The following is a 14,739-nucleotide window of genomic DNA, read 5'->3' on the forward strand; positions in this document are numbered from 1 at the left end:
AAGCGTAGCTTGCAGCAGCAAGTACTTTGTGGTCTGCGTCTGTTTTGTAACTTGCCGTGACTTGTTAACAAGCACAAAGTTGTAGATTTGTTTGAAGATACTTGTCACAGAAAAAAAAGACATTCCGAATTGCCTGCTTCCTAACTTCCACTGTTGAAACAAATCCAGTATGGGGAATAGAGATGACAACAAGATAAAAGCATTAGGCAAAATGGCAGACGCCCTCATCTGAGCTGGCAGGAGCCTGGAGACAGGAAAATCAGCAGTTCAAGTTCACCCTTGACTAAATAGTGAGTTCAAAGTTAACATAAACCACATGAAACCATTTAAAAGTACTGGATTTGTACAGAGAATTCGCAGGGCCCTCAGAATGCATTCCAGAGCTCATATACAATGTATTTATCTACTCCATTTGGCTTCCCTGTAATGATACAAAGAAAATCTAGGTAACTGAAGTCGTTGTGAACACCTAGCACAAGAAACTTCTTAGTAATGGAACTGCTCTGCGCTTTCATTGTGTGCATATAGTGCTCATAGCTCACAGGACTATGATGATACATTTTATAAAGATATGAAGTTTAATCTGGTCCTAGTGGTACAGGTCCTAATCTCAGCATTTTGGAATCAGACAGGCAGATTTCTGTAAATTCAAGGCCATCCTGGTCTTATAGTTGCTCAGTATAAGCCAGCCAAGAGTGCATAGTGAGACCCTGCCTCCAAAACCAAAACAGACTGGCCGTGGTGGTGCACGCTTTCAATCCCAGCACTCGGGAGGCAGAGGCAGGCAGACCTCTGTGCGAAACCTTTTCCAGGATAGCCAAGGCTACACAGAGAACCCCTGTCTCGGGGAAAAAAAAAAAAAAAAAAAAAACAACCAAAACCAAACCAAAACAAACAAGAAAAAAAAATGAGTTTATACAAAAGATGATGCAAGATTTGTAGTCCAGTTAATTGCTTTATGCCAATACCAGTTTCAAAGTTTTGATAATATACTATAGTTATCTAAGATGGGAAAGTCATATGAGGGGTTTTCAAGGAATGTGTTTTGATGTTCTCTCTCTCTCTCTCTCTCTCTCGTGTGTGTGTGTGTGTGTGTGTGTTGAGCGTGTGTGTGTTGAGCAGTCAGTGCTCATGCCACAGCACTTGTGTGGAGGTCAAAAGGCTACTCTGCAGATTTTGTTCTCTCCTTCCACTTTTCTGTGACTACCAGGGATGGCACTCAAGGTTTTGGAGGCCTGCATAGCAGGTTCCTTTCCTGCTGAGTCATCATGGGCTCATATTTTGCTACTTTTGAGTGTGTAGCTATGTCAAGATAAAAAGTTTTCCAAAATGTGGGGCTGGAAAGATGGCTCCACAGTTAACAGTCCTCTGTTTTTCCAGTGGACTTGGGTTCAGTTTCCAGTACCCACATTGTTGGGGGCACAAAGATCCTTGTATTTGCAGATAAGCACTAAGGAAACCAAGAATGTTAAACACGCAAGGTCGTCTCCTCAATGGAGGAAATAAAATAAAATACCATTTCACTCAGAAAGCTGAGAGTGGGTGTTGTTAATGACCTGGTGACCTTTGCTATTTGTAGAGCCAGACCTCATCCAAATCCTCCAGAAAGAGTATCTCAGACCCTTTCTCTCTCTCTCTCTCTCTCTCTCTCTCTCTCTCTCTCCCTAGACCTTTAGATTTAGCTCCCAGTTGATAGAACCAAGCCTTAGGTGAGATAGCCTGCTGACTCCTATGCTGTCTCAGTCAGATCACATTAGATTTTAGGTCCTTAAGCTAATACAGGTAGCTTCTCTCTAAACCTATCTTCTTGGAAGAAATGACATGTATTTTGTGTTGAGTTTTGGTGTGGTTATATCTGTATTACACTAGGAAACTTTTTTCCCCCAAATTATACTGTGTTTATATATGCTGGCAATAAACCATCTGCATCAGACTCTCTAGAAATTTGATCTAGCCTGGTTGACTAAGTTGGGCTGAACCGAGTTTTCATTCATACCTCTTCCAGGTTCTTTTCCCTGCATGCCATGATACTCACGGTGACCCCCCCCCACACACACACATGGCAGCCTTATCTATACTCCCGTTCTGGGAGATCCAGCTCTTTCTTCTGACCTCTGAGGGTCACTAGGCATGCATATGTACCCAGACATACATGCAATGCAAAACCATCCATACACATCAAATTACTTTTAAGTTTTTTCCAAGTTCTCAAAAAATGAACATCATGCATTCAACAAATATTTAACACCCTTGGGATCAAAAAAGAAAGTCTCAGGATGGAGAGATGGCTCAGTGGTTAAGAGCACTGGCTGCTCTTCCAGAGGTCCTGAGTTCAATTCCCAGCAACCACGTGGTGGCTCACAACCATCTGTAATGAGATCTGGCGCCCTCCTCTGGCGTGCGGGCATACATGAAGGCAGAATGTTGTATACTTAATAAATAAATATATCTTAAAAAAGAAAGTCTCATAGGGGAATGGAAGTGTTGGGAGGACAGATCCGAATAGACCACCAGTGAGACAAGTTCTAGGGAGGCAGCATGCACAGGGTGCTCTGATGGTCAGGAAAAGTTGTGTGTGGTGGCTCACATCTGTAATCCCAGGCCTTGCGAAGCTGAGGCAAGAAAACTGTCACAACTCAAGATTGTGCTGAATTCTAGGCCACCCTGGGCTACAGTGTGATAGTTAAGAAGTTCTCCAGCAGGTCGAGTGGTGCATGCTGCTGTCCCATCTCCTCTGGAGCATAAATTAGGAGGATAGCTTGAACTTTAAGCTTGCCCAGGAGCTTGAAGCCTGCCTGGGCAACAGAGACCATAGAGGAGAACACAGCAGGAATTATGTCACACATGGCTTTGTTTGGGGGACAGGGGCTTGCTCTGAGTAGTTTGGCATCCCTAGGCTGACCTTAAGCTCTGAATCCAATTATCCTAGGCTCCCGAGTGCTGAAGGTTCAGCCAGGTGCCATTGATCCAGCCTCACTGAAGAGGTCTGAATGAGTGGGGCAGATTTGTGCCTGTCTTTATTTGTATTTGTTCCCCTTTCCATCGCCTCTGTTGTGTTTGCATCTGTAATGCAAATTCCCTCACAGCAGAAACCACCATTTGGGGCCCGACTTTTCCAGTTTTGCACTGTACTGTCTAGATGCTAATAAATATTTATTGAATGGATAAAGTCCACATCTATTACGAGAAAGACAAAATTTTAGGGAAAAAAAGAGGATAGATCTAGATCACAAAAGGGTTTAATCTCTTAAATTTGGTCTCTGTTCTAAAGATACTAGAGAATCATCAGAGGACTATGATCAGCTTTGTGCTTTCTATGATAACGTGAAGAATAGCACAACAGGGACAAAAGATGGCATAGCCTAAAAGATTTAAACTGAAGCTGAAAATATGTGTGTTAGGGGAAAGCAAGCCTGGCTGTCAGTATTGACGATTCTGCTTAAATAGTGAGACATTTATCAGCCAGCCCCATGTTCTGGGACCTTATTTTACGCAAATAACGACAGTCAGTCAAAGACCTAGTATTATTATTCACAATTGAGATGACTGAGTGCCAAGAAGTTCAGTAACTCTTTGCAGGTTATATGAATAGATAGTTAGACCCACCCACCCACCCAGTAGCCCTGCAGCCCAGGCTGTGAGGCTTTGGAGTCTATGATCTTTGCACTCTGCTTTTTTACCCCTTCTTTCCTCCTCATCTGTTGCTTACCAGGCCTGCTTTCAACCCCAGGAACTACAATATTATCTCAGCAACGTGATGCAAATGGTATAAATGGAAAGGAAAGGAGATTTCTTTTTCTTTATCAAGTAAGACAAATATTACCCAGAATTCTGAGCAGAGTCTCCCTTATATCTTCCTAATAAGGGGAATGAGAATGTTTCAGTTACTGTCTAGTCATTAATCACAGGAAAGAGATCCACTTTCTTGAAGCACATTGCTTTTATCTTTCAGGAAGCATCTTAGCACAAAGACCCTCAAACTGTGAGGCCAAGAGAGCCAATCAGACTTCACAAGCACTCTTTTCTGACTAGCCTCCATGATCCTGGGGAGTCGATCTCTTTCACTCTGAGAGGTTAAAAATCTATGCCTTATGATTGTATATGAATATTATATTATCAACGTAAGAGTGTATTGTCAACATAATGCAAACACAGCATTTAGCGCTTAGTAAACGACTTCTTAATATTTTTTTCCACAGGGTGGCCATATGATCCAACAAATCTGTTACAATTAGCTGCTGGAATTCTCTTGCTCTAATTGTATAAAAGCCACAAGTAGGAAGGGAGAGGCTTTTCTAGAACTGATAGTCCTGGGCCTTTGGATGCTGGAGGCCTAGAGATAGGGCTGACCCAGTAATGAGAACAAAGGCCCTTTTGCTCTAGCTAGAGACGTAGGATTTTAGGAACTCAAATTTATAAGTTATTTCTCTGGGCTTTAACTGTCAGAAACCTCAGCACTGGTCAGCAATCTTAGGCTGTTGTGATGGTCTGTTCTGTCCATTTAAGAAACAAGCCCCACCTACTCCCTTTCCTGTCTACCACTGAGGCAGGCAGATCTTCCTTCTACTTCCAGCCTGAGCTTTCTTCCTTCTCTCTCCCAAAGAGATAGCTGCTGCCATGGCTCCTCTCCTCTCCCCACTTCCTCTCTCTCTCTTCTTCTTGTCCCTCTTCGCCCTCCCTCTCCCCTTTCCTTCCATAACCCACTAAATAAATGCCCATCCTCACTCTGTATGGCGTACCTATCCATCTCTGGCTTTCACCTACCGCGTGGCTCCCTGCTTGGGATCTGCTGTCCCATGGGCCCCTTGGGGACCAGCAGTGTTTTATTTTTACCATTACAAATATTAAAGCCCTAAACAGCCTTAGGTATTGGGACCCTTGGCTTCTTGTATGATTATAGCTCTCTGACAGAGGTTGTTGGGACTCTTGGCATTTAAGACTTGGAGGGTTTTGTCTTCAGCTCTTCACAGCTGTCTTCTGCAGCTCGTGTTCTCCATTCTGTGTTGTCTGCAGCTTCCTTCTCACTGCCACACCTCCTGCCACGGCTGCCTTCATGTCTGCCCCCACTTTACTTCCGTGTCTGCCTAGCCCCTCTTCATATTGCCAGCTCAAGATTTAATAATGACTATCAAAAGCAGGCCAGAAAACTCCAGCCCTGAAGGATGGAGAGGTAAATGAATGGGGAGGAGCACTTGTTCTTCAAGCAAGTGGAGCCGAGTTTGAATTCCTAGACCCAGATGGGAAGCCAGGTATGGCTGCACATGCCTGTAACCCCAGAACTAGGAGCCAGAAACAGATGGATCCCAAGAGCTTCCTGGCCAGCCAGCCAATGGCACAGTGACAGATGAAGATATCTGTTTTTTCACATTAGCCTGTGCATGCACCTGTACCTGCACACTCACATGCACAGAGTGCACACACACACAACACACACAGCACTTTGACAGGCTGTTAAAGATTTTTTTTTTGTATTTTTAAACTATATGCATGTGGGTATGTGCACATGGTTCCTGTGGAGGCCAGTCAGGAATAATCTCCAACAGATGGAATTATAGGTGTTTGTGAGCCACCCCAGGTAGGTGCCAGTAACGAATGTCCTCTGGACGAGTACTTACTATGCACTTTTAATCTCTGAGCCACCTCTCTAGCCCCAACAGAAGCCCTTGCAATGCCACGCATGAGGGGGTCCCCTAGCTGACTCAAGGAGTGTTCCAGACAACTTGCTTATTCTATAGCTAGAAAAGGGGCATGGCATGGGAGCCCCTCACACAAATGAAAGACACTATGCACCAGTCATAAACCTACTGAGTCACCAAAGGAAGGTATCCTCCTGTGCCATGGGCAAAAATGGCTGCTAGAGTTCTTCAAGGTTTGCAAAGGCAGAAATTCAGTGCAAGCAATTTGAAATTCTGCGGTTGATTAGTGCCTTCTGCAACCAGGCATTTTGGCAATAAACTATGGTCACACTCTATCCTTAGGGTATCAGTGAAACATTGAGAGTAGCCAAACCATACTTATGAGCCCAAAGATAGAGCACTTGACTGACAGTCCTCCACACAAGGCAGAGGGGAGCCAGGGAAGGACCTAACAGCCGTCAATTAGAGTCAGATTTCCCCAGCCCAACCACTACTGGAACATCTAAGTTAGTGGGAAAATAAACATTAAAAGGAATGCTTACAATAAAGGCCTATTGTTACCATTAACAATGGTAATAATTAATAGCTGGGAAAGACAGCCCTTGCCTATAATCCCAAGGCCGGGCTGAGGTAGGAAAGTCAAAGTTCAAAGCCAACCTGGGCTGCACAGCAAGTTCTGTGTCAAAACAAAAACAAAATTGGAAACATCAACAATGCTCTTATAATATTTAATAGTGTTTGTCACCAGGCCAAAAAACATTGGAGAGAATTGGGCCATTTTTCTGTCTCAGTTCTACCATGGGATACATGCCAAAAAAATAACCAGAAGCAGGGACCTGAGCAGGGTTTTGCACACCCATGTCCATAGCAACATTAGTCACAGTTGTTGAGAGGTGGAAACAAATGTGAACTCAGGTGAAATGCGAGAGAAAGGAGTTACCTACGTCAGACTATTTCTGCAACGGTGTGGAACTTTATTCAGGACTTTCAGAAGGAAACCGAGACCTGCACAGAAGACATTTACCGAAGGAAATAAACTGCATACAAAGCAACAAACATCCCATGGTTCCACTTACACAAGCCACTTGGAGGAATCAAATTCACAGCGACGAGATGGCTTGTCTTTAACTTGGGAGGATCTAGACTCACCCAGGAGACATACTCGTGAGGGACCGTTTAGATTGCTTTAGCCTCTGCCCAGGCTTGTGAGGAATTATTTTGATCAGGTTAATTGAAGAGGGAAGATCCACCCTAAAAGTGGGGAACGTAAGGGCTGGAGAGATGGTTCAATATTCAAAGCACTTGTTGCTCTTGCAGAGGACCTGGGTTCTGTTCTTAGAGCCCACATTGTGGCCTACAGCTATTCATAACTCCAGTTCCTAGGATCTGTCACCCTCTTCTGACTTCTGGGGGCACCAGGCACACATATAGTATACATACATACATGTGGAGGTTTGAATAAGAATGGCCTCCATAGACTCAGATTTGAATGCTTGGTCACCAGGTAGTGGCATTGTTAGGAGGTGTGGCCTTGTTGGAGTAGGTGAGTAGGTGTGGCCTTGTTGGAAGTGTGTCGCTGGGGTAAACTTTGAGGTTTTAGATACTAAAGTCAGGTCCAATGTCTCTCTCTTCTTGCTGCCTTCTAATTCGGATATAGAACTCTCAGCTCCTTCTCCAGTACCATGTCTGCATGCCACCATGCTTTCCATCATGATGATAATGGACTAAACCTGTGAACTGTAAGCCAACCCCAATTAAATGTTTTCTTTTACAAGAGTTGCCATGGTCATGATGTCTCTTCACAGAAACAGAACACTGACTAAGACAAAATTGTAAGCAGAACACCCATACACATAAAATAAGTAGGTCTTTTTTAAAAAGTAGGTAACACCATCTGCTGGGACTGGGTCCTGAAAAGCACAAAAAGCAGGAAGCAAACTGAGCACCAACGTCATCTGCTTCCTGGCTGTGAATGCGATGTGCCCAGCGACTCCATGCTACCAGGCTTTCCTTACCATGGTTGACTTTACCCTTGATCTCTGAGCCAAAACAAACCCTTTTTTTCCCTTAAGTATTGCATTTGTCAGGGTATGTTGTCATAGTAACAGGAAGAGGGACTAAGACAGAACCTTTGTAGCAGGAGTGGGGCTGCTACTGTGATAAACATGATCACATGGTTCCTAGGCCTTCGATCTGGTTTGTGGGAGGAATGTGGAAAACTTTGGTAAACAGAGCATAATGGACATTGTAAAATGTTGAGAGAAATCAGATAGTGGAGGCCTGGCTCACAAAGCTTCAGTGGGGAACAAAGGACTCTGTTAGGAACTAGGATAGAGGCCAAATGCTATTTTGGCCAAGATTCTAGTTTTATTTTCCCCTAAGACTCATTTTTTAATTGTCTGTGATATAAATACCCTCCACTTTGGGATGTAGCTCAGTGTAGCCCCTGGACTCAAACTCCAGCATCAGAAAATGAAAGAGGAAGGCAGCAGGAAAGGAAAAGAATGAGAAGAAAGAAAAGGAAAGTAAAGTAAAAAGGCATTTTACACACTCTCCTATACTACCCAGCTCAGTCAAAAATTTCATGACTAAGTTCCTGAAAACACTACTTTAATCAGTGTTCCAAGAGTAAAGGTGTGGAAATACCCGCTATGGAGATTAAGGGAAGCTTAGTGACTGGAGAGATGGCCTAGCAGCTAAGAGCAGCGAATGCTCTTCCAGAGCATCGCATATGCGTGGCAACTCAACCCTCTGTAACTCCAGCTCTAGGGCATCTGACATCATCTTCTGACCTCCTCCATATGCACTGAACACGTGGTACACAGACATACAGGCAGGCAAACAACCATACATATAAAATAGGAAAAGTTCTCTTTAAAGAAGGGAAAGTATTTAACAGTGAAGGACTCTGGTAAAGACCCCAGAGTCCAGCTGAGTCAGGCATCTGAAAAGATATGTGTTTCAGATCCCAGAAGGGATGCCAGACTGCAGGCGCATTGCAGCAGGAGAGTGTATGGATTTTACACAGGAGGCCCTAGATCAGTCCCTAACACCAACAAACGAGAAGGAACACAGTCTCGGTGGGCTGCATAACCTGTACAAATAGTTAAGTGAGCCAAACTCTATCTAAATCCCAGATCATTGTCTGACCACAGCTGAAGCCCAAGTTAGATTGTGTAAATCTTTATGTTTTATGCTAATCGTTTTACTTCTCCCAAAGTCCATGGTCTGACACTCACGATTCATCGGTCAACACACAGAAAAGAAGTGTGAAGCAAGATTCGGGAGATGTGAGCAGTTGTGGCGGAAGGCTTGATGAACATACCAAGGCACAAAGCTTGATGAACATCCCAGCACCCAAAGCCACAAAGTCACTGGACAGGTCAAATGGTCAAATGGCCCTTTCACAGGGGTTACATAGATATCCTGCATATCAGATATTTACACTATAATAGATAACTGTTTTAGTTTTGGTTTTTTTTGAGACAGGGTTTCTCTGTGTAGCTTTGGAACCTGTCCTGGAACTTACACTGTAGACCAGGCTGCCCTCGAACTTACAAAGATTCACCTTCCTCTGCCTCTCAAGTGCTGGGATTAAAAGCGTGTGCCACAACCACGCTACTTTTTAGTTTGAAAAGATTTATTTTGCTGCATGTACACTTATATACCACAAGAGGGCATCAGATCCCATTATAGATGGCAATGAGCCACCGTGTGGTTGCTGGGAATTGAACTCTAGGACCTTTGTAAGAGCTGCCGATGCTCTTAATTTAAAAATCAATATATAAATAAATTTTGAATACTAGACTGGACATGGACATGCCTACAATCTCAGCTTTCAGAAGGTTGAGGAGAAAGGATTGAGAGTTTGAGGCTAGCCTGAGCTACGTAGCAAGACTATGCCACAAAAACCAAAGGGCTAGAGATGTCAGTGGTGGAGTCCTTGCCTGGCATGCCAAAAGCCATGGGTTTAATTCTACACAGACACACACACACACACACACACACACACACACTTTTACTTAGTTCTGTTCCTCTAGAGAACCTGAATACAACAGATAACATAACAATACACCATTGTCTCACTTTATGTGAAAGCTGACACTGGAAAATCACTTGATCTCACAGAATCCCAACCTAGACGATAAAGCAGGATCCTGCTCATCCAACTAAAAAACAGAGTCAGGGAGATGGCTCAGTGGGTAAAGGAATTTGTTGCCAAGCCCGATGACCTGAATTTTATTTCTGGGACCCACATAATGGAAGGGGAGAACAGACAAGTTGTCTTTTGATTGACGTACTTGTACATCCATGTTCATTGCTGCTCTGTTTACAATGCCTAGGAAGCAGAATCAACTTCGTTGTCCACCAACTAAAGAATGGCTAAGAAATATGTGGTACATATTACCACAAATTACTCAGCTATAGAGAAAAATAAAAGGCATGAAAGTTTCAGGTAAATGCATGGAACTGGAAAAAGTACCGCGTGAGGTCACTCAGGCCCAGGAAGACAAACACTGTATGTCTTCTCATACATGCTGACATAGATTGTCTACTAGTACAGTGATAAACACCGTGACAAAAAAAATGACTTCTGGAGGAAGGGGTTTTATTGTCTTACATGTCTCTTAATTACAGTCAACCATTGAGAGAAGTCACGACAGAAACTCCAACAGAGCGTGGTGCGGGAGAATTGTCTGTATTCTGTCAATCATGTTTTAAATAAACGCTGATTGGCCAGGCAGGAAGTATAGGCGGAAGAACCAGACAGAAAGTAGAAATGATAAAAGGAGAACAGGAGAATTCTGGGAAGGAGGAATTTGATTCCTCCCACTCCCACACTCCTGCCCAGACCACCGAAGCAGCAACATGTGACCTGCCAGCTGAAAAAGGTACCAGGCCTTATAGCAAAAATAGATCAGAACAATGGATTAATATAAGCTACAAGAGCTAATAAGTAGCCTGACTAATGGGCCAATCAGCTTTATAACTTATTGAGATCTCTGTGTGATTTTCTTTGGAGGCTAAACAGTTGTGGGGTACAGGGTGGAACAGAAACCCCAACAAGGAGGCCCCCGTTCGTGTTACAGAGCAGAGGTAGGAACCATTAAGGAACACTGCTCACTGACTTGTTCCCCCTGCTTTCCAATACATTCTAGAACCTACTTCCCAGGGACCTACCCCACCCAAAAGTAGGCTGTAGAGAGCTGCGTGGAGCCGCACCTGATGGCAATGTGGAGAGATGCGTGGAGCCACACCTGATGGTGCTGGCTCCCGCCCTCAGTGATCCCAAAAGTGAGTGCTCTCTGTGATAATCAACTCCTGTTATGGCTAAGGCCTGACTCATGCTATTATCACGCAATGATTGTCAGCTGCTTGCATATGCGTGGACCTATGGACAGTGCCCATGTGGCAATCCGGGGTTGGCGATCTGTGCCTTTTTAAGGGCTGGGAGAGGTTTGCCCAGAGAGAGAGGAGAGAGAGAGAGAGAGAGAGAGAGAGAGAGAGAGAGAGAGAGAGAGATCTGGAGCATGGGGGGGGGGGGGAGAGGGGGAACAGAATCTATGATGTCATTATCTGACCTCTGTGACATAGGCTTTTGATACCAGAGAAAGCCACTTCCAGGGAATGAGCCCCTCAGCTCCCACTGGGGGCAGCAATGCCGCCCCTTAGGCAAAGCTTCAGTCTCTGGGAGCCATTTACCTGCTGACCCTACTGTTGCTGCCACTGGGTCTGACAATCACCTCTGTCAAGGCCAGGTTGAGTGAGAGGGACACCACTGTGAAGGGTGACAAGTGGCCAGGGGAGCCAGCATGCCAGGAAGTCAGGATGCTTACAAAATCTGTGTGTCAGGGATAGAGGGACAAAACCCTGCACCACAGAAGAGCTCTGCCTGACAGAGGCCTTGAGGCACCACTAGGAGTGGAATTCAGGGTAAGAGTCTGTGTAGGGGTCAGAGGCTGGAAGCAGAGGAGACTGTTTTGTGACTCTGCTTTCTCTTCCCTTTTTGAGGAAGTGTCTTGGAAACAGCAGAAGGAATCCACATTGGTAAAACTGCCTATTATCTCCATCCTTTCCTCCATCCTTCTGATCTGCTCCGCTGCTTTACCCTTCTCTAGAGCATCCGCCAGGTTTTCTGACCTCAAAGGTGACAAACAGCTAGTGTCTTTGCTGTTATGTTGAGACAGATGCCTGTAACCCAGGTTGGTCTTGATCTCCTTGTGTCCCTGCTGGGGATACAAGCTTTAGCCAGCATGCCATGTTTATGTGCTCTTGGAGATCAACCCCAGGACTTCTTCATGCATGCTAGGCAAGCCCTGGCTCTACCAGCTGAACTACACCCGAAGACCTCACATCTAGGGTTGTGATAAGTTCACACTGGAACTGTGTGCCTGGAGCAGAGTCCAGAAGTGGACCGATCGTTCCAACATCCTAATCTCTGTCTTTTTCTCTGCAGGTCTTCCAGACTGGGTCGTCTTCTCATTTCTACCCACCGAGTTAGGGTTGCCCCTCGGCTCCCAAGGGACAACTCTCATTCCCCATTTCTGTACATCTCTAGCGAATGGCTAAGAAAAAGTGAAGAGCCAAGCTTAGATGCAGGCTCCAGACTGAGCACGCGAGAGACAAGCAGAAGAGGCTTCGTGTTCCCTTGGCCTGCTGCTGACATCTGCAGTGAAACTAGGCAGCGGCCACACTGCTGTGGCAGAAGGCAGTCACCAACTAGGAAGGTCTCTAATTAGTCTTGTGGCCCCGCCCACTTTTTTTCCTGGATTCAAGGCAATGTTGCCTCAAAACAAGGACCAGGTGCTGCTACAGAACACAGTACCCCCAGGGTGTCCCCCTCAGGTCCTCTCACAGTTTGCTGACTCCCCTCCATCTAACTTAGCATCTCTCTCCCCCCATCAGTCCCTCCCTCCTCCCCACCTACCTTTGCCTTCTCACAGGCCAGCCTATTTTTCCTTCTCTTCTCCGCCACAGCCCCACTCTCCTGGGCCTCACTTCAACTCAAAGTCTGACTGTGTTTCCCTCCCATTCTCTTCCTCCCTCCCGAGTTCCCCCACTTTCTTTCACCAGAACTACCCTCGTCTTCCTTCACGACACTCATCTCCTCCCCTCAACTACCAGCTGGGCGCCTCCCCTCCTCTTTCCCATCACTCTTCTCTTTCCCAGGTACAAAATTCCTCTCCTCACTCTTGCCAGTCTCCTCCCCACCTACAGGGCATCCATAGTTCCACAGCCACGTCCCCCAGCCCCAGCCCCACTTCTGGAGGGATTTCCAGTAACAAACAAACATGGCAGTGTCCTCAATCCAAAAACACCAGGTCCCTTGGGGTGGCAGGGGGATGCAAGGCAAGCAAGGTGGACCCTGCAGAGTTCAAGGACCCAGTGGCCCTCGCCCAAGCCCTAGCCGACCGTGTGGGGCGCCGCAGAATTGCAACAGATCTCCAGCTACTGTTTCTGCGGCGCATGTGTCTCGGCACATCCACACCCGGCCAGGCCCCAGTCGTGGAGTATCCCATTTGTCTACAGTGCCTCCAGTCCCGCACCCGGTCTTGCCCCACCCCCAAGGACAAGATGGGGGCAAGGCTTCTTGCCTTCCCTCAACTACTGCCCTGTGCTCAGGGCCAGGAGTCTGGGCCTCTCCGCATAGGTATTGGCTTCGGCCTCCACTTGTCTCGCGGCCAGGCCAAAGCCTTGCATTTGCTACCACCAAAAAAACGGCAGGAAGCAAGTCCTCAAGGAGAGGTCGTCCTGAGGCAACCGCCTACAACCCAGACCCCAGAAGCTCAAGTTATGGACACACTCTCCCAGGCCGGGCCCCTCAAGTTTGCAGGCCTCCAATCACTAAAATCCAGCCAATGTTCCGTGCCTCCAGCTCAGGCACCAAGATGGGTCACTGCCTCCCTAAGGCCCAGATTGTCTACAGCCCCAAAGAGGTTGGCGACTCCAAAATCTATTCTCCAAAAGTTACCACCTTAATTCCAGAGCAGCGGAGACCCTATGGAACACCCTCTCCAAACCCCACCCTCCCTACCAGGACTTCTCAGACCTTAGGAAGCCACAGCAACACCTTGAAGGGCTGGCTGGCCGGAGGCCAAGTGTGTTCTCCTGCCCTGAACCCTGGAAACCCCTTGTGAAGTCTGCTCTCCCCTGGTTGAAGACCAGAAGCACCCAAGGCCCCATTCAGCCTTCACTGTATCCAATAAAGTCTAACCCTGAGACTTGTGTCTGAGTCCTACTGTGCCCACAGGGTGGATTCAAAGGCTATAGGATAAGGTCTCTCAACAAGGTTGGAGGGAAAGGAAGGTCAAGGACAGAAAGTGCCACACATCCCAGTATCTGAGCTGCTTAGAGACCTCTGCAAGGCCCTTTTCTGGTTTAATTCTAGTCTGTGGACACATAACTGGAATCAAAGAAGAGGTCACTGGGCCCATTTCTCAGGGCATGCCTGGGTGGACACACAGCAGCCCATTTTCCTCACTGGGAAAGACATGGCGAACAACTCATTCACAGGCAAACAAAGAAATCCCATGTACAGACCAGAAGGCTCCAGGACTGGAGAGATGGCTGAGTGGTTCGCTAGCTGCTGCTCCTGCGAGTTCAGGTTCAATTCTCAGCACCCATATGGCAGCTCACAACTGCAACCCTAGTTCCAGGAGACCTAACACCCTCCTCTGGCTTCTGTGGGCACACTACACACGCCAGAGAGAGAGAGAGAGAGAGAGAGAGAGAGAGAGAGAGAGAGAGGGAGGGGAGGTGATGGAGGAAGGTCATTGGCTAATAAAGGAACTGCCTTGTCCCATTTTATTGGTTGGAAGATAGGTGGGAGGAGTAGGCAGAACAGGACGCTGGGAGGAAGAGGAAGTGAGGTCAGACTCGACAGCTCTCCTCGTGGGGGCAGACGCCTCAGAGAGATGCCATGCCCCGCTCCTGGGCAGACACACGCCATGAAGCTCCGACCCAGGATGGACTAGGCTAGAATCTTCCCGGTAAGACCGGTTCTCACAGATTATTAGAGATGGGTTGATCAGGATGTGAGAATTAGCCTGTAAGTGCTAGAGCTAAAGGGCCAAGCAGTGTTTAAAAGAATACAGTGTCCGTG

The 14,739-nt window shown here is 46.4% G+C and overlaps 1 protein-coding gene across 1 annotated transcript; it reads left to right on the top strand.

Annotated features, from left to right (window-relative positions):
• Positions 1–12,386: 12,386 nt before the first annotated feature.
• On the top strand, positions 12,387–13,616 carry LOC121439610 (proline-rich protein 30-like). Its single transcript, XM_041640150.1, has one exon. It carries the CDS (start codon positions 12,417–12,419, stop codon positions 13,614–13,616), a length of 1,200 nt encoding a protein of 399 aa, XP_041496084.1. The 5' UTR covers positions 12,387–12,416.
• The last annotated feature ends 1,123 nt before the right edge of the window (positions 13,617–14,739 follow it).

This window comes from Microtus oregoni, unplaced genomic scaffold (genome assembly GCF_018167655.1).
Source record: "Microtus oregoni isolate MIOR12 unplaced genomic scaffold, Mior012 000062F_ref0000492, whole genome shotgun sequence".
NCBI lineage: Eukaryota > Metazoa > Chordata > Mammalia > Rodentia > Cricetidae > Microtus > Microtus oregoni.